This window comes from Acartia tonsa, chromosome 5, assembly GCF_053477335.1.
Source record: "Acartia tonsa isolate MP-2025a chromosome 5, ASM5347733v1, whole genome shotgun sequence".
Taxonomy (NCBI): Eukaryota; Metazoa; Arthropoda; class Copepoda; order Calanoida; family Acartiidae; genus Acartia; species Acartia tonsa.
Genome location: NC_137264.1, coordinates 8,765,511 through 8,785,503, shown reverse-complemented (window position 1 = coordinate 8,785,503; position 19,993 = coordinate 8,765,511). Strand labels below are relative to the sequence as shown.

The 19,993-nt window shown below is 33.9% G+C and overlaps 1 protein-coding gene across 6 annotated transcripts in view; it reads right to left on the bottom strand.

Annotated features, from left to right (window-relative positions):
- Positions 1–19,993, bottom strand: part of LOC145318684 (ribosomal protein S6 kinase-like 1) — a 91,403-nt gene that overhangs the window by 22,702 nt on the left and 48,708 nt on the right. For 4 of the 6 annotated variants that reach the window (XM_080160124.1, XM_080160126.1, XM_080160125.1 and 1 more), the window contains exons 11-15: positions 5,714–5,784; positions 4,737–4,801; positions 3,211–3,258; positions 2,135–2,181; positions 453–654 (exon numbers count right to left, since the gene is read on the bottom strand). In XM_080160124.1, the coding sequence (XP_080016250.1) occupies positions 453–654; positions 2,135–2,181; positions 3,211–3,258; positions 4,737–4,801; positions 5,714–5,784 (433 nt within the window). The remainder of the gene's footprint in view (positions 1–452; positions 655–2,134; positions 2,182–3,210; positions 3,259–4,736; positions 4,802–5,713; positions 5,785–19,993) is intronic. The other 2 variants (XM_080160128.1, XM_080160129.1) reach the window with 2 other exon arrangements.

Here is a 19,993-nt window from a genome sequence, read left to right as displayed (position 1 = left end):
CCTATGGGTTATGGGAAGTTTTATAACCATTCAGGGGGAGGATACGGTACCCTACCAAGAGAAATCGCCCTTAGAAAAAAATGCCCTTTCTGTCAATTTTTTTTCTTGTAAAAACTTAAATTTAAAAAGTGTCTCAACTCCCGTAGCTGCTACATATAAATAAAACATTTGCAATACAAATAAGTTCGATGTCTGTCTGAAGCTTTAGATTTTGGTATCTGCTGAACCGTCAACCGTGGCCTAATATTACGATACCCCCCTCCCTTGCCCCTCCATCACCACCCTTTACCCAATCCACTCCTCTCATACGGGATGAACAAACTGACCAATAAATGAGTTCCATATTAGCAAACCAAATTGACGACAATTTTTTTCCCTGCCATAATATCCACGTATATTCGCGCTACCAAAGGGCGTTCATGCGATATTAATTGACATAATTATTCCTCCCTGGTGTCTGTATTCCACAGCATTTGCACAGCTGTTGGTACCTTCCACAGCATTTGCCCAGCTGTTGGCATCTTCCACAGCATTTCCACAGCTGTTGGTACCTTCCACAGCATTTGCACAGCTGTTGGCATCTTCTTTAGGAATAGTGGTGTAAATTGTGTTGGTATAAAATACAGAATCCTCAAATGATTCACTGTTCTCTGATTTTTGTTTTATTGTTAAAACGTTGCTACATCCTTATATAAAAGTAAATATTTGTCCGTCTGTCTATACCGTAGGATCTCGCTAACCGCAAAACCGATATAGTTCTCCTTTACAGTGCAGCTTTTCATAGGTCATGGGAAGTTTAATAGCTATCTTTGCCCAAGAGATATCGACAAAAATCTAAAAAAAATAACAGCTGATCTTAACATAGATTTTAAAAAAACATTTTACAGGCCCCTTTAGGTCTCTAGGGGCGTAGCCGATAATTTTTAGATATAATATAAACGAAAGTTAAAAAATATTTGATCAATTTTATCAACTCATAAAGCTCGAAACGATTACTCAGCACAAGATTATGGATCCATTTTTTTGTCCAAATAAGAAAAAAAGGCTACGGGGAAGGAGGAGACATTGGGCTGTTTGTAACCTTAGTCCCTAAAGTTTTAAATAACGTTTTCTTATTCGTTGCAACTTTGGGAACTTTCAAATTATTTTGATTGGTTAGTTTATTAAGTTAAGTTTCCAAATATTTCAGCCACTAATTTTAATCTACCAAAGAGGTAATTTTGTGTATCATCATTGGTGATAAACTTTAATTTATCGACCACTGTCTTATCCCTTTAGATCCCTGAAGACTAAGAGTATCATTTGTTAGAAGAATTTCTATTTAGTTCCGCTTAGCAAATATGGAAAATAATTTGATAATTATATTTTCTCGTATTCATTCGAATCCGGTGGATAGGAACCGGTTCTCATCCATACGAAAAAACTATGTCTAGCATCGTATTATATCCAGCTTTCTATGAATATAAAATGTACAATCATAAGATTAAAACCGGTTTTTTAGCCAGTGCCTTCGTCACCTCGGGGCTGAAAAACTGGTTTTAATCTTATAATTGTACATTCTATATCCGCGCAAAGCTGTCTATAATACAATGTGAGAAATAACTATTATTATTTTTCAACAAAAGACGGGAAGGGTTATCGACGATTAAACAAATCTAAACCTTTTTAACCCCCCCCCCCCCCACCCCCCCCCCCCCCACTAGAAAAAGTACAACCCATTCCCTTATTATAGTGATTTCGAATTACACACATAAAAATTATTAACCATTGTCCTATCTCTTTGTCCCTGCTATGAATAGGAAGCACGTTTTATAAGTCTCGTGTTTAGAAAATATATTTTAACATTTTTAAGAATAATTTTTGATAATTTTATGCTTATTAAACAAAAATATTAAGAGTTTCTCATCCTGGAGGGAGGGGATAATTTACTGCCGAAGGCACGATCTATAAAAACTGGTTTTATTCTTTAAATTGTACATTTTTATATTAGTAGAAAGCTGAATATAATACGATGCTAGACATAGTTTTTTCGTATGGATGAGAACCGGTTCTAATCCACCGGACATTAATCGGTTTCGAATGAATACGAGAAATAAATTTATTTAATAGTATATTAATATTTTAACATTCCTGAAGTAAATTTGTTGATATTGGGATTATTATTTACAATGTCACAGCTCTATAAAGGATATGCACACATTCATATAATTGTCAGAGAGAGAAGGAGTGGACAATACAATAGGCTGTTAATTACACTAGTCCCCAAAGTTTTATAAAAACATATTCTTTTTTGTTGGCTCTACAACTTTGGGGAATTTTGATTGGTTGGTTTTATTAAATAGTGTCCAAATTTTTCGTCCACTAATTGTAATCTAAGAAGGGGTAACTTTGTGTATCATCATTGGAGATACACAACTTTTTTTCGGCCATTGTCTTATCCCTTTAGATCCCTTCATAATACCGTTCCATAGACTGACAGACATGAAAGGGAGGGGGCGAAAGTGACACTTTTTGAAACCAAAACTAAAAGTCAAAGGAACTCAACTAAAAAAAGAGTTACAGGTCTGAGATTTTGCATGGCAGTTGCTTTATAGGGGTACAATATGGAACTGTGAAGAAACGGCGGCGCAACCGCCGAAAACCGCCGAGAAAAGGCAAAAAAAAATTCGGCGGGAAACAGCGGTTTTCGGCGGTTGCGCCGCCGTTTCTTCACAGTTCCATAATGTACCCCTATAAAGCAACTGCCATGCAAAATCTCAGACCTGTAACTCTTTTTTTAGTTGAGTTCCTTTGTTGACTTTTAGTTTTGGTTTCAAAAAGTGTCACTTTCGCTTCCCCCCCCCCCCCCTTTTTTAATAGAATAACGGCAGTTTCACTTTATGCTTTACTTTGCTTCGGTTAGGATGTACTTAGTCCAACTCGAGAAAAACTAACCCCCCCCCCCCCCCCATTTCATTCAATATTTTTTTAAAATAAGAAGAATGATTTCCTTGCAATATTAGAGGCAACTTTTAGAACAAAAGTACATTTATTAATTGAGCTGCTCGACAATAGTTATTCTAATAAAAACTGACTTTTCATAGATAACAATTTAATAATAAATGATTCCTACTGCTATGTCTGACAGTTGATATCAATAAAAGTACAATTAAAATTGCATATTAAGGACTTCTCGACAAAAGTCGTGCAATTATGTGTTTATCTTTTCCTGACTAGATTTATTCATACACATTTTTCTCTTTTCCTTGGAGGTTACACCTATATAAAATATTTTGAAAACCGAAGCTTTTCTATAATTAGGGTCGGTCCATCCGTACGTCCGTAACGGATAGCTTTTTTCGTTCCATTTAGGCATGTTAGAATTGTCCTATCGATTTCAAATTTTGCATGGTGATTCCTTTAATAGTTAGGTACGATTTAGAAAGCGTAGCGACTCTATAATCATCACCAAGATGTCCGTACGTCCATTTTAAACATGTTGATTTTTTTTTAACTTTTTTAACAACAAATTTTAAACATAAACATTATCCTGTATCAAGCAGTTTTTCAACAAATTTACTTACAATTTTGCTTTGACTCTTATACATTTATATTATGATTATTCAGTTCTGACACTACACAAGTGTTAATGTCCTTTTATCCTACCGTTTCAGAGCCTCACTTTTATGGATGTTGTCATCCTTGTTTTTATTAAAATGTTTAAATAACATTAAAGTATTGACAATTATTAGTAGATTATAATATTATTTTTAATATAATTAATAAGTAAAAGGATCTCTGTGTGTCTGTCTGTACCGATGGATCTCGCTAACCAATGAACCATAATGGTTCTCCTTTACAGGATATCTTCATTATGAATGAGCATGTGAAGGTTTTTAGCTATTTTGAGCGAGGTTACCACCACCCTCCCAAGAGAAACCACCTCTAGAAAAAATTACGCCCTCACAAAAAAAGAGGCTCAAAAAAAAGTCTAAAGCCATTCCCCCTTGATCTTTATGAAGCTTCCCTAAAATGGAAAACTCAATAGTTTTAATCCTTAGTGAGATTTGACCGAACAAACAAAAATAAATTTCAATAAAACTATTGGCTGGTTTTACTGCACAGCTTTGAACCGGTTTAGTTCCGGTGGAAAAAATATTATAATAATATTTTCTTATAAAATAAAAATATTTATGCTTTTAAGAACTCATTACGGTTCTTTTTCATCTCATTAAAAGTTGGGTTGCTAATTAATTTCTGCATTTTTTTAGCAGTATAGCTAGTATACAAGTTACCCGCGTCAGTCTGTCTGCACAGCACAAACACATACACCCAGTAAAAGTAGCAGGATGTTTGTATTAAGATCTTGCTAATCTCTGAACCGATTTGGTTCTTCTTTACAGTGAAACATCTTATAGGTCCAAGAAAGGTTTTAAAACTATTATGAGGTAGGATTCCTCCAGCCTCCCAAGAGAATTCGTGCCTAGAATAAAACCCGTCAAAAAAATTTCTATCTTCTTTTTGTCTATCTATCTATTTATTCATTTTAAGGCTCGGCACCCGCTCGTCAGCCGCGACTAAGCCTCAAATTAAAACTCATTTGGATATTATGAATTTTTTTATGCAAATAGGGATGGCAATATTTGAGTCATGTTTAGACTTTCAGCTGATTTGTAAAACTGTAAAAGGATGATTTCCCTGATGCTGACAGGTGGCTGACACACGGCTGCCGAGCCCTGATTTATCTTTACAATTACCTTGTAGTCGAGATTTTAAGCTCATTTCCATTTGACACATTTTATCCAGAATTGAATTGTAGGTCCTTAAAAAAATATGATAATCAAGGACTGTTAAGTTAATAGGAAGCGAATTTTTCGGGGAGATAGAGGAAATTTGCAGGGATCTAAAGGGATAAGACAATAGCCGACAAATTGATGTACATCCCCATTGATGATACACAAAATTACCCTTCTCTAGATAACAATTAGTGGTTGAAACGTTTGAACACTCAACTTAATAAACCAACCAATGAAAATTCAAAAGTCCCCAAATTTGAAAAGCTAACGAATAAGAAAAAGTTATTGTAAAACTTTGGGGACTAGTGTAATAAACAGCTCATTGTCCCCTCTCTCATTAAGAAACAAGGAATACAGGGGCTCACTTACTTGTCAAGTTTTAAAAACGAATCTTTTCTATAATTAGGGTCGGTCCGTAGGTACGAGACGGATAGCTTTTTCCTTAATTTAGGCATGTTAGAATTGTCCTTTCGATTTCATACTCTGCATGGTGACTCCTGTTGTAGTTAGGTACGATTTAGAAAGCGTAGCAACTCTATAATCATTACCAGAATGAAAATAACGTCCATTTTAAACATGTTGATTTTTCTACTTTTTTAACAGCAAATTTTTATGTGATCTAATTATCCGATTGATCTGATTTTTGGAATATTGATTCCTGAGACAACAAAGCACAATATTATAAGCGAAGCAACTCTATAATCAAGGCCAAAAAATGTAAGTATGTCGATAAAAATTATCACGTATCAAGCAGTTTTTCAACAAATTTACTTACAACTTTGCTTCGACTCTTTTACATTTATATTCTGATTATTATACAGGGCTACTTTGAAAAAATGCGGGAAGAAGGGGGGGGGGGGGTGTTGGTCCTCTGCTCGACTGGTCACTTTGGGGGAAACCGCAAAAATTTGTTGTTAGGCTAATTAGTGCATAATTACCTCTCTGTATTTGATGTATATTGACTAGAACTTGATTTTCTCTCTCCTTCTCTCTCATGATCACCTACATCCTAAATTATTAACGTCTTATAAAAAAGGAGACAGTTTTTGAACGTATTTTCCGTATTGGTGTGTGCAGGGGCGTCCAAGCTTTTTCATTTTGGGGGGGGGGGGGGGGTAAAAATTTGAGAATAAAAATTTTTTTTTTTGGGGGGGGGTAATCCTTATATTAATTTGGAGGGTGGGGGGGGGGTGGGTAAAAATTGATAATCCAGAATTTTTTTAGGGCGGGGGATAATCACCCCTTTACCCCCCCCCCCTTGGACGTCTTTGGGTGTGTGTTTTGAGACTTTAAAATAGAATTAGAACTACAAAATTTGGCATGGTAGTTGCTTTAGTGGGGTATAACATAGAATTGTAAGAAAAAAGTGGAGGCCGAACTAAATATAGGCCACTAAATTTTTTTGAGGTGGGGTTGGTGGTTCCATCTCCAAAATAATAGCTATAAACTTTCCTAGGACGTTTGAGAAGCTACGCTGTAAAGTAGAACCGTATCGGTTCAGCAGTTAGCGAGATCCTTGAGTACAGACAGACAGCAACCCTGTTACTGTAATATAAGGACTAGCGGCTTCGCCCATAGAGGCCTCTACGGACACTTGAGGAAGTTGAATCCCAAAATGCATTTTTTTAAATATAGATTTAATAAAAGTAATATTTTTTTTTAGGGGGGGGGGGGATTTTTCTAGAGGCGATTTCTCTTGGAAGGGTGTTGGTACCCTCTCCAAAAATAGTTATAAACCTTCCCGGGACCTAAGTGAAGCTACCCTGTTACGGAGAACCCGATCGGTTCTGCGGTTAGTGAGATCCTTCGTTACAAACAGACAAACAGACAGACAGACATCGTTCTAATATAAGGATAACACAAGGAGGTTAAAGCATTGCTTTGCTCCTCAAGTTAATTTGTAAGGATTTAATGATTCAAGTGATTATGACATCAAGATGTGCTGAATTTTAATTTCCAAATGTGTACGCAGTTTCCGCGGTGTTTCCTCATCCTATCTCAATAATTACTACTAGCTAAAAAAGCTTCAAACTTTCAACAACAAAAAAATAGAGTTTTGAATGTATAAATCGTTTATACGTTCAAAATTTTTAAAAGTTTGAAGCTTTTTAGCTAGTAGTAAATATTGAGATAGAATGAGGAAAAACCGCGAAATCTGCGTACACATTTGGAAATTAAAATTCAGCACATCGACATCAAAGCATTCTTGTATATTCCCACAAAACTACAAAGAAATAAAAAAAGATCTTGATCGGTTCAGCGGTTACCGAAATCTTGAGCTTTAGACAGACACAGAGGGAAAGCAAAACAGACATCGCAGTACTTTATATTTTAGACTTACAGCTACGCACCTAGAATACTTTAGGGGCAATTAAGAGTGGGGGTCGAAGTTGAACCCTACATTTACATTTTATTATTAAAAAAAAAAAAAAAATTGAACAAAAAAATGGTAGGGTTCTTTTTAATTCGGAGGGTGGAGGTACCCTCCCCCAAAATAGCTAAAAACATTCCCTGGACCTCTTAGAAGCTTCACTGTAAAGGAGAACCATTTCGGTTTGGCGGTTAGTGAGATCTTTTACTAAAGACACTATTTTACTACTTTATACAGTGTGTTTTTTTTTATGAGAACTTTTTTGAAAGCAATTTTACCCCACTTATAGTTATCAGAATTTAATGATTAATGGCTTATTTTCTTCGTTTTTTAAGGGAAATTATGAAACAACCAAAAAAAATTACAGTTTTTGTTGAAAAAGTACAGTAAAGTTGAAAATTAAAAACTTAGGTGTCAACATCTAAAAATGGTTTTAGCGCATTTTTCTTATGTTCAAATATTCTACCTTTTGCAAGAATGGCTGCAAAACGCTTCAAAGTTGAGATATAGAGCTATAAATTTATACAGATACTATTGGGGACATATACTAGAATAGGTCAAAGTTTGAAGGCCATATCTCAATCAGGGAGAAAGTACTGGCCCCCCAAAGTCGACTACTGAAAATCCAATTTTGAGCATAAGAAAAATGCGCTAAAAACATTTTTAGATGTTGTCACCTAAGTTTTTAATTTTCAACTTTACTGTACTTTTTCAACAAAAACTGTAATTTTTTTTGGTTGTTTCATAATTTCCCTTAAAAAACGAAGAAAATAAGCCATTAATCATTAAATTCTGATAACTATAAGTGGGGTAAAATTGCTTTCAAAAAAGTTCTCATAAAAAAAAACACACTGTATAATAGGATTACTGCTCTTTTTTCAAGTTATTTCAAAATATTTTTAGCTTGCAATTGCTGTGCTACTTAAGAACAAAATTGTACTAGTCAACGTAATCTTATGTAACTAAACTTATACTTCTCACATTTGTCAGCGCTAAATACAAATAGAACTGCTATATAAAACTTCAGAAAATTTATTAGCGATAGTCAAGTTATTATTATAAAAATCAGAGCTTTTCTTTATAAGGGACTTTACGTCCGTAAGTATTTAGGCATGTTAAAATTGTCCTTTTCATTCAAACTTGTAAAAAAAATGCACAATTTTAAACACGTACCAACTCTATAATCATTTATATAAAATCCGTATGTCCATTTTCAACCAGTTGATTTTATATCGTTTTAAGCTAAATTTCTCTAAATTCAAGTTTTATATGTTTTATATATTGGAAGTAATTTTTCTTTTGTAAATTGTAACATTTTTTTGGAAATAATCGTTCGATTAAAATTTTTGTTTCGTTGAGCTTTGCTTTTATGGATTTTATATGTCATCCTTGTCAATAACCAATGAAGTCTAGACGTTTCCGAGATCTTAAGGGACACATACACATACATTCAGTGTTTCTATATTCCTCATATAAAAATAAGTAAGAGTTTTTGTCTGTAGTTTAAGATCTCAATTATTACTGAACTGATTGGGTTACCTATTTTAAGTAAGTTTTACATTGAGTGTAGGTTTTAGTTTGTCTTAGGATGGTTTTAAGTCATTATTCCGGCCCTTTCTGCCCTTTCAAATATAGAGCAAATAGATGCTAGATAGCTCTGCTTAATGTAGTCAATTGTAGCCTATGTACTAGTACAAAGTACTGACCAACAAACTTATCTACTAATGTACTTTTCCCTGGGTGTCAAATCAAAATGCGTTGTCAGATTTTTTACAAATTCGTAATAGGTGTTAGTGGAATGCTTAATTGCCCCTTCTCAAACAAAAGAAGAAGGATGTCTGTCTGGAAAGTTTTACATTGCACTATGTTCCTGACAGTGACAAAAAATCGATTTTACATTTTGGAAAATACACTTTTAAACAATTGTTTAGTAATATAAACAAGTTTTTGGAAATAAAGCCGAAAGAATTAGCTCTTTACTATGAAAAATAAGAATTTTATGTGTAATTACACCAGAGGTTTGGAATTAAGTTCCTTTTTATCATAGTAAACAACTATTTTTTCGGTCAACTAAACTACATTTCAAATCAGTGTGGACCCTTTATTTTTAAAGCTATTTTTGAGCATTATATATTTTTGGAATCGGTATATAATAATTTATACGTTTAGCCTTTAAAAGAAGTCAAATCTTCATTTTTTGTTGTAATTGTAGGTACTTTTCTAGACATACCCGTTTCTTGTAAGATAAACAATTATCTTGAAATGAAAATTTTACGTTTGGGTCCAGAACTAAAAATGGCAAAGGATGGCAATGAAATCCTCTCGTATGAGTAAATTAGAACTATGTATAATATCATAGAACCTTAGCCTAATCTTCCGAAATCTTGCGAAGTTTGCTTTTTTAAGCTCTTAAGTAACTAGGGTCTACTAAAAAAATAACAATTTTTAATACAAAAGTAATTTATATTTCTTATTATTTCAAACACCTATTCAATTAAACTTAAAGATTTATAATTAAATTAAAGATTATCCAATGTCTAAGCTATTATCTGAACTATCATACCTTTTTATTGGGGGGGGGGGGGAGGGCAGGGGGGTCTGCTTGATATATACTAATCTTGAATCCCATTAAAGCTAGAAGTCTAAAAATTTGTATGTGTTTTCCTTCATCAAGAAAAAATATTCTGATTTTATATTTTTAACATTATATACTCCCTTTACCCTTTTATTGAGCAACCTTTCACAAAAGGTTCTTTCATACTTATTAACAAAGAGAAGAGTAGAATTTATGTTGATTAAGATAGAAACTGTTTCCTTTAAAGTAAAATGAAAATAAAAATTAAAGTCTTACATATCTATGATCTAAAGGGATAGGACAATGGCCGATAAATTAATGTATATCCCCAATGCTAATACACAAAATTGCCCCTTCTATAAATTACAATTAGTTGTTGAAATGTTTGGACACTCAACTAATAAACTAACCAATCAAATTAATAAAGTCTAAAAGTTGTTATGCCTACAAATGTGAAAACACTATTATAAAACATTGTCGACTAGAAAAATAAACAGCCCATTGTTCCATCCCTCCCTGCTTAAAAATACACACAGAAAATGAGTAAGAAATTGACTGATCTGTATGTAAACTTTGTATTAGAAATCTTAAAATATAAATTTCAGGGGCGGTGGTCGGCAGGAAAATGGCTGCAGATTTTCATGAAATTTGGCGTTATCCTCTTAGAAATTTTTTTTCAATTTTTTTCAATTTTGTATTTTAGGTTAGGTTTTAGGCTAGGGAGCCGAGCGCTGCGGCTAGGCAGGCAAGGGGGCCGAGCACTGCGTCTAGGCAGGCTAGGGAGCCGAGCGCTGCGGCCAGAGTTCATAGTTCGCTGTCGAAGGGGGGGGGGGGGGGTAGATATACCACACTTTTCTGGGATCTTGCCAGATCAAGTATCAACTGTGGGGAATACCAAAGGATGACTCCATGCAAAATTTGAGCCGGATCCGGCCAAAACCGGCCGGGATTTTTGTAAAAAACCGTTTTTTTCCGGTTTTTAGGGGGTATCTGTAAATCAAGCCCCCTCCTGGGTACGACCCAATGATGATTTTTGCTTTAAGGTCTGATCTGAATTCCTCAACACTGGATATGACCCCTAGAGTTGAAAAAATGGTTAAAATCCGGTCTTTTGACCGGTTTCCGGCCATTTCTGGCCCAAAAAAAAAATTTTAAAAATCAAAATTTCATCTAAAATTAAAAAAAATATGCTTTAAATTACATTTTTCATTAATAATTTTTCAAAAACCATAAACCTTAGGTAATGAAGATAATTTTAGCAACTTAAAATGTGAAAAAAGGTTGAAAATTGACAAACTTGTGTCAATTTGAAAAATGTTGGTAAATCCCAAAAATTTGACGGATTTATACATACATTTCAGAATTTAGGTTGACTATGGTCTTTAAGACACGCCATATCCAATAAAATTGCAATGAGAAGGTCTAAATGTTTTTCTGAACCAAAATTCTACATACCCTGGCGGTTCCAGGGATATATCATTAAGGCCGTACGGCTGGCCAGAAAGCTTTTAACTGGTGGCCGACTAAAAGCCGGATTTGATAGTTATCAACCGTAAAAAGTAGCGATTTTCGTTTTTTTTGCCAAAACTAATGCAGGGAGTTGTTTTTTGGGATTGACACACAAAAGCAAGTTTGTACAACTTTTTGGGGCGGACTTTTCTTTACTTACGCATTATCTGCCACGGGTGAACCGTTTGGCCGATACGCGCCGCCAAAGGCACGATTTTTGACGATTTTTCAAAAAATCTTGGTTTTTTGCCCCTTTAGGGGATGATGGAGCCGATTTAGCGACTTAGGACACTTCTTCATTAATGTTCAACTTTTTGAGGCGGACATTTCTTTACTTACATATCATTCACCTCTGGCGGACCGTTTGGCCATTATTTGTCGCCGAAATCGCGATTTTCAGCGATTTTGCTGTTATTACACCAACCCCATGAAATGTATTTACCCCCCACAAGAAACAAGTTTGGGTGAAATAATCTTTTAAGCCGCAGGCTCTAAATTATCTTATTTTTGATTATAACACTATAATTATGAATTATATTATCTTACCATATTTATGCATAATAATTATGATTATCTTATTATTATTATTCAGTTATAGTATTATAAGTATTAATTATCATATATAACCTATTACAAATCAATCAATAAATTATATTACATAACCTATTTTAAATCTATCAATAATAACTCATATTAATTATCATTTTCTTTTTATTACTTATTAATTATGATTTTATCATTAATCATATAAAATATCCTATTACTAATTGATCAATACTTATTCATATTGTTATAATTTTTTTTTATAATGTAGTAAATATCACCATTTCTAAATTACTTTATTTGATTATCAATTGAACTACCTAACCTAATACATATCTTATAGTAATTTTTATTACTTTTTAGTTTACTAGCGGCTTCGCTTAAAAAATTAAGGCGAAATTCGTTAAAGGACTAAGGAAATCTTCTACAAAACATAAAGGACCAAGGAAATCTTCAGCAAAAAAAAAAAAAAAAAAAAGTGGGGGGGATTTTTTGGTTTTTGAAAGAAAATAGCTTAAAACCACCACAGGACCAATAGGTATATACCCTGAAGAGTAGAATCCGATCGGTTCAGTGGTTACCAAGATCTTAAGGGACAGACAGACAGACGGACAGACAGACATCGTTCTACTTTGTATTATAGATAAATAATTGAATAATAAATATTCAGATTTACAAAGTAATAATCATTAGGGATTAATCAGATCATTAAAAGATAAATTAAAAATTACCAAGTAGTAAATATCAGTGATTGAAATGTGGAATTAATTATCAAAATTATGATGTACTAACAATTAATGTTTAATTAGTTTTAAAATTACAAGAAAAAAATAATTATAATTAAAAAGTAATAATTTTTAAATTTCAACTGGAACAAAAACGGTTGTTAAAACCTCGCAAACGGCAAAATCGCCGAAAATCGCAATTTCGGCGACAAATAATGAGGTGAATGATATGTAAGTAAAGAAATGTCCGCCTCAAAAAGTTGAACATTTATGAAGAAGTGTCCTAAGTCGCTAAATCGGCTCCGTCATCCCCTAAAGGGGCAAAAAACCAAGGTTTTTTGAAAAATCGTCAAAAATCATGCCTTTGGCGGCGCGTATCGGCCAAACGGTTCACCCGTGGCAGATAATGCGTAAGTAAAGAAAAGTCCGCCCCAAAAAGTTGTACAAACTTGCTTTTGTGTGTCAATCCCAAAAAACAACTCCCTGCATGAGTTTTGTCAAAAAAAACGAAAATCGCTACTTTTTACGGTTGATAACTATCAAATCCGGCTTTTAGTCGGCCACCTGTTAAAAGCTTTCTGGCCAGCCGTACGGCCTTAATGATATATCCCTGGAACCGCCAGGGTATGTAGAATTTTGGTTCAGAAAAACATTTAGACCTTCTCATTGCAATTTTATTGGATATGGCGTGTCTTAAAGACCATAGTCAACCTAAATTCTGAAATGTATGTATAAATCCATCAAATTTTTGGGATTTACTAACATTTTTCAAATTGACACAAGTTTGTCAATTTTCAACCTTTTTTCACATTTTAAGTTGCTAAAATTATCTTCATTACCTAAGGTTTATGGTTTTTGAAAAATTATTAATGAAAAATGTAATTTAAAGCATATTTTTTTAAATTTTAGATGAAATTTTGATTTTAAAATTTTTTTTTTTAGGCCGGAAATGGCCGGAAACCGGTCAAAAGACCGGATTTTAACCATTTTTTCAACTCTAGGGGTCATATCCAGTGTTGAGGAATTCAGATCAGACCTTAAAGCAAAAATCATCATTGGGGCGTACCCAGGAGGGGGCTTGATTTACAGATACCCCCTAAAAACCGGAAAAAAACGGTATTTTACAAAAATCCCGGCCGGTTTTGGCCGGATCCGGCTCAAATTTTGCATGGAGTCATCCTTTGGTATTCCCCACAGTTGATACTTGATCTGGCAAGATCCCAGAAAAGTGTGGTATATCTAGGGGGGGGTACTCAAATTTTCAATATTGAAAAAAAATTTCTAAGAGGATAATACCTGAAATTTTAGTTGGTCGTGTAATGTTGTTAGAATAGCTTAAGTTTAAAATTTGAAGTCTCTAAGTCAAAAAATGAGGTAACGGGAGCTAATTAAAGATTTCTGGAGACCTGCAGGATCAGGACCTCCAGGATAATACCTGGAACCGGAAGTTTACTTGAACAACTATATTTCATATTGGGATGTAGTATTATAGAATATTTTAGTATTTGGTAAGATGAAAGTTTAAGTCGTGAAAAAATAGTTTTGCTCTTTACCTGTATGATCCTGCCAGGTATCCTGGCATCCTGTGCCCAACAGTTTCAACTTTCAGTTATGTGTCGTGCCCATTTTAAACAAGTCACTCAGTTACAGCTCTATATCTTTCACACACAGAAAATGAGATAGAAAATACCAGAAAGGGGGGGGGGGAATATCTTTTAATATAATTCCCGTCAATGTAGCTCAAAAACAAAGGAAGTTACAGCTTCTGATATGTGCTTATTAGACTATCTTTACACCCCCCCCCCCTTGACGCCCTTTGTGTAAAACCCCTATTATAAGTATTTTTTACCATTATTTTAAAAGATATAAGTATACTTATTGCTTTTTAAATAAAATTTCATCAAAATATTCAAATATACACTCTCTATGATTTTTTGTCATTTTTCGGGATTTCTGGAACACAGTGCATTGGTCATAAAAAGGTAGAGTTGTTGTTAGTTCATTAAAATCACAATATCCTTATCTCTATGTAAAAGTAACAGGATGTCTGTGTGTTCCAAAGAATCTCGCTAAACAATGAACAGAAATGGTTCTCATTTACAGTGAAGTTTCTCATAGGTCCAAGGAAGGTTTAAAACTATTTTTGGGCAAGGGTACCACCACCCTCCTCAGAGAAAAAATACGTATTTTCAAAGCCTTTAGGTTAGGTTAAGAAGGTTGTTAAGCAAAGCACGTATATGACTCCGCTGGGTTCAAGCCCCACGCAGGGGCTAGATGTATGTTTATGCAAAAATAAAAATAGCAAATTGGGGGTGGTTTATGTGGTTTAAATTGTAGTTTTGAGAAAAACACCAAGAACCTTACCAGATATCTATTTTAGGTTATCAGCAAAAACTCTTTACTTTGCGGATATCAAATAGTACATTTTAAATTAGGGATGACAATCCGTCTAATTTTTTTGGACAGGATTCGGATTCTTACAAGAATCCGTCAAAAAAATAAAACAGATTCTCCACGGATTCCGGATTCTTATATTTTTGACGGAATCTAGCAATATTTTAAAAGGACTTTTAAAAAATAAATAAAGGGATAAAATTTTACCGAGTATTATTTTCATATTTTCACAGTAGCTTTTCTCCTACATATTTCTTGGTGGTGTAGGTGGGGAGAGATAGGGGGGGGGGGGGGGGTTCTTTGCCTTCAAAGAGGGGGCATTGAAAAAAACCCCAAGACGGTAATTTTAGCCTAACAATTAAATATCCGAATCCGCTATTCAAAAACGGATTCCGGATTCCAAAATTGGCCAAAAATTGGGCGGATTCCAGATCCCGGATTTGGATTGCCAACCCTATTTTAAATATTAATGCATAATTCAAATCATTTTAAACTAAAAATCCTAAACAATATAGCAAGGTATAGGGACATTGCAGTACGTAATTTATCTTTGTACCCAAAGTTTTATGAAAATGCTTTTTTGGTTCAAGAACAAACGCAGGAGTCCCAAAGGTGGGAGTGGACAAACGCAGGACAACATCCACAAAAGCGTAGCGTAGCTCTGAAACGGTAGGACAAACGAACGTTATCACTTGTAGAGTGTAAGAACTGAATAGGTAGAATACAAATGTATAAGTTTAAACAAAATTGCAAAACTGCTTGAATACAGGATACTGTTTTAGGACACAAATATATTTTTAAGGCCTGAATATAAGAATGCTTTGCTTATACATTGTACCTTGTTATACCTCGGACAATTATAACATGTCTAAATTAACGAAAGCTAACCGTTCCGAACATATGGACGGACCAACCCTAATAATAGAAAAGCTTCGGTTTTAAAAATGTACAAAGAAAAAATATATATTAAATAGAGTACATTAGGTAAATATCTAATAATATATCCTTTAAAGAAATGGAGGAGGAATTTCTATAGAACAAGGACTTTTACGCTAACAAGTAACGCAGCAAACATTTTACAATCTGCTTATGTAAAAATAGCAGAAGGTATGTCTGTGTGTACTAGTGTAGCTAAAGATCTCGCTACCCACTGCAACGACATTATTATCTTTTACAGCAAAGCTTCGTAAAGGTCCTAAGAATGTCTATTACTATATTGGGGGAGGGTACCTCTACCCTCCCAAGAGATCACCAATAGAAAAAAAAACCCCACTTTTTTACTTTTTCATTTTAAAATTCAAATTAAAGTGGATGGTCTACTTCTCTCTCGCCCCCCCCCCCTCTCAAGTGTCCCTAGAGGCCTCTAGGGTCACAGCAGTAAGTTTAGGGGAAAATAGTCCCTGTTTCATACATTAACATCCAGAAATCTATAAATATTTAAGTACAAAAATATCATATTACAATTAAAGCACAAAGAAATTCTATATTTTGTATTTTTCCACATAAATATTAACGTCAAGAATATTTATTAAATGAAATAATATGCTCTTTCTATGATATTTATTTATCGCATCATATTATAGACAATTTTCCGTGGATATCAAAAGGAAAAATCCTAATCCTAATCCCAAAGTACAAAACAAAATTGGTATTAATTTTATGATCTTTATTTTAATATTCTTGGAAAATTGTCTGTAATTCGGTCTATAGTTCGATGTTATACATGATTTTTCAGTAAGGCTAAGAACCGGTTCTAATCCATCGGATATCAATCGTTTCGGAGCCATACTGTAAAGAAATATTAAGAGAAACTAAAAGAGAGAAGATTTTCATTTCAGAATAAAAACGTTTTTACAAAATTAATCAATGACAATAATATCTAATCAGAGCAAAAATAAAAAGTTAACATAACTTTTAATGGTTTTAGTGTTTTAAAAAACTGAATTTTAAAGGTAGGGGTGGGAAAAAATTATTTTTTTTTGACAGGTTTTGTCAGTAAATCACTGAATATGAGGATCTGTATAATTGTATATAAACTTCAAATTATGTTTATAAACAAGTAGTTAGTTTATTTAAAGATAACGGGGCTTCATATGGACGTACTGACTTACTAAGTTTTATAGAATAGCCGCTGTTATTAGTAAGGATTCTGATAAATCAGGATTAATTAAATAGATATATAAGATCTAGATAGTCAAACTGTACATGCGTTAAAATTGCAAAAAGGCAGGAATAAGGTATAGCCAACAAGCGAATTATTTTTTGGGCAGATATAAAGGTCGTCAATTCTCCAATTCAAATGTTGCTCCCCCAACGACAGCTGAAAATCACATATAGGCTTTGTTATTTTTTCTCGAATTAATTTCGCTGTTGGTATAAGCTGGCAAAATTAAATGTTATTACTAACAGGCAATATTAAATTTCATTACCCAAGCAAAACTTTATCCTAAGAAATTCAACTTCTTATAGTTGACTCAGTAGGTATGCAAATGAAATGAAAAAATTAAATGTCATTTCGTACCAATTATGTACACTTTTTTTACCAATAATATGGCCTGATTGTTCCTCCACGATTTTGAAAGTAAGTAGAGTTGGGCCGGATATCTGGCCATTTTCAATATCCGGCCCGATACCAGATATTGAAACTATCCGGTTATCCGGCCGGATCTCTGGTAATTTGCAGCATATCGAACGTTGGCCAGATATCCGGCCGGAACTGGATATCCGGCATTAGAAATCAGCCGGATAACCGATATCCGGCAAAAAAAAGTATCCGGTCCAACCCTAAAAGTAAGTATCTAAATCTTGTATATCTATTATCAATTATTTCTACTAAAAAGATTATTATAATGACAGTACAATAAGTAAAAACTATTTGTACTCAAATCAAATAAGATACAGGGTCAGTTGAATTTAAATTGCCGAATGTGTACACAGTTTCCTCGGTGTTTCCTCATCCTATCTCAATATTTAACACTAGTTAAAAAAGGTTCAAACTTCCAAAAAAATTTAAATAAACGATTTATACATTATACATTCAAAATTTTAATTTTAATTTCTTTGGGGGGGGAGGGGAAATTTAAAGCCTTTTTAGCTAATTGAGATAGGATGAGGAAACAACCAGAAAACTGTGTACACATTCGGCAATTCAAATTCAACTGATCAGATACAGTGTTTTTCCACATAATTACAGGGATAAGCCAATGGACGATAATTTGACGTACATTTAACGCCCTAATAAACCAAATTACTAGATTAGAATTCAGCGTTGTGGAGCCGGAGCTGCCATATTTTGCTGGAGCCGGAGCCGTTATTTTCGTTAAAAAAGGCTTCGGCTCCGGGTTAGCTAAAAACAGATATTTTTATTAATTATTATTTGGTAACTCCATTGTGTCGAGTGCAAATGCCCCTTTTAAGTTTTTTCAAGTCCATTTTTATCAAAAATTGAACTTTTAAAACCTTTAAAAGTCAAAAATAGACTTGGCAAAAAAATATGTTGAAAATTTTCTTGGTTTTAGGTCGGAGCCGGAGCCGTTATTTTCACAGACGGCTCCAGGAGCCGGAGCCGCATCAAAATCAAACGGCTCCGCAACGCTGTTAAAATTATTGGTTGTAATGTTTTAATACTGTTGTCTTGAACCATCCAATCCAGATTTTAAAAAAAGTTTTACTGCATGAGATAACTATGGGTACCAGTATAATTTACAGTCCAATGTCTCCCGCCCTAACAAAATTCATCAAAACATAAAATTAACAATGTGGGCATTTGTATTTTTTGGATTGACAGAATTGTCTGGTCTTTTTAAAACTTAGCATGATTTGTTGACTGAACTATTCAGCAGAACTGTACAAAACTAAAATGTCCCTATGTCAATTAAAGAGAACACAGATCTTATTCAATTTTTAAATCCTACCTATACTAAAAAGTAGAACGATGACTGTCTGTCTGCTAATCAGTGGACCGATTGGGCTATGCTTTACAAGGATTATTCCTACTGGTTACGCCATGGTATTAGGCTAATTTTCTGTTTTATTGCCGCCCCCCCCCCGCCTCCCCACAAAAAGCAAAAAAGTACGATGTAATGTACAGACAAAGAGGCCGATACATTTATGCACATCCCAATGATGTTTTACAAAATCATTCATTGTGTAGATTAATATTTTTGGTTGAAACGTTTGGACACTCAACACTCATGAACCAACCAATCAAAATTTAATAAAAGTCTCCAAAGTTATAAAGCCAACAAGTAAGAAAAGGTTATTATAAAACTTTGGGGACTATTGTAATAAACAGTCCATTGTCCCCTTTTCCTCTGTATTCTAGAAATTGTAATATTAAAATTACAGTACGAAAAGTATAAGACGGAGGCCCTACTTTTATCCCTTGCGAGTTTTCAGTAATTTTTCATATAAACTAACAAAAAAATCCCTTTAAATATAGCTAACAAATACATATAATATACAGAGAGGCGATATATCCTATTTGATAACGTAGTAAGTTTTTTTTGTCTTTAAAGAAGGATCTCGCTAACCGCTGAACCGATATGGTTCTCTTTTACAATGTAGCTTCTTATATGTTCTGAAATGGTTTTAGGCTATTTTATTCTTCTAAATAAGTCTGGGTGTGATGGTAGGGGCGCAGCCGCTAGTATATATTAAAGAATAGTACAAGGGGGGGGGGGGAAGTTCTGACACTTTTGCGTAAACAGTGATTATAGGTTTTGTCTTTGGAGATAATGGATAGGTTATTTGGCAAAAAAGTTTCCTTTTGGGATTTATTTTTCCTAGCTTTAAAAAAGATTTGAATTCGGCCTCCAGGTTCCTGTACTCCAGGCCTCCAGGTGGATTCTGGACAGGTAAAAAAAAAATTCAAGATAGAACAAAACTTATTTAACAAAAGTTGGTACTTTATGGATGGTATGAACTAATTTGAAGAAATTTTTGAAATCGGGCTCCAGGTTCTAGTACTGCAGGCCTCCAGGTGGATCCTGGACAGGTAAAAATTGAAAATTTTTAATTTTAAAGTTAGAACAAAACTTATTTAACAAAAAGTGCTACTTTATGGATGGTATGAACTAATTTGAAGAAATTTTTGGATTCG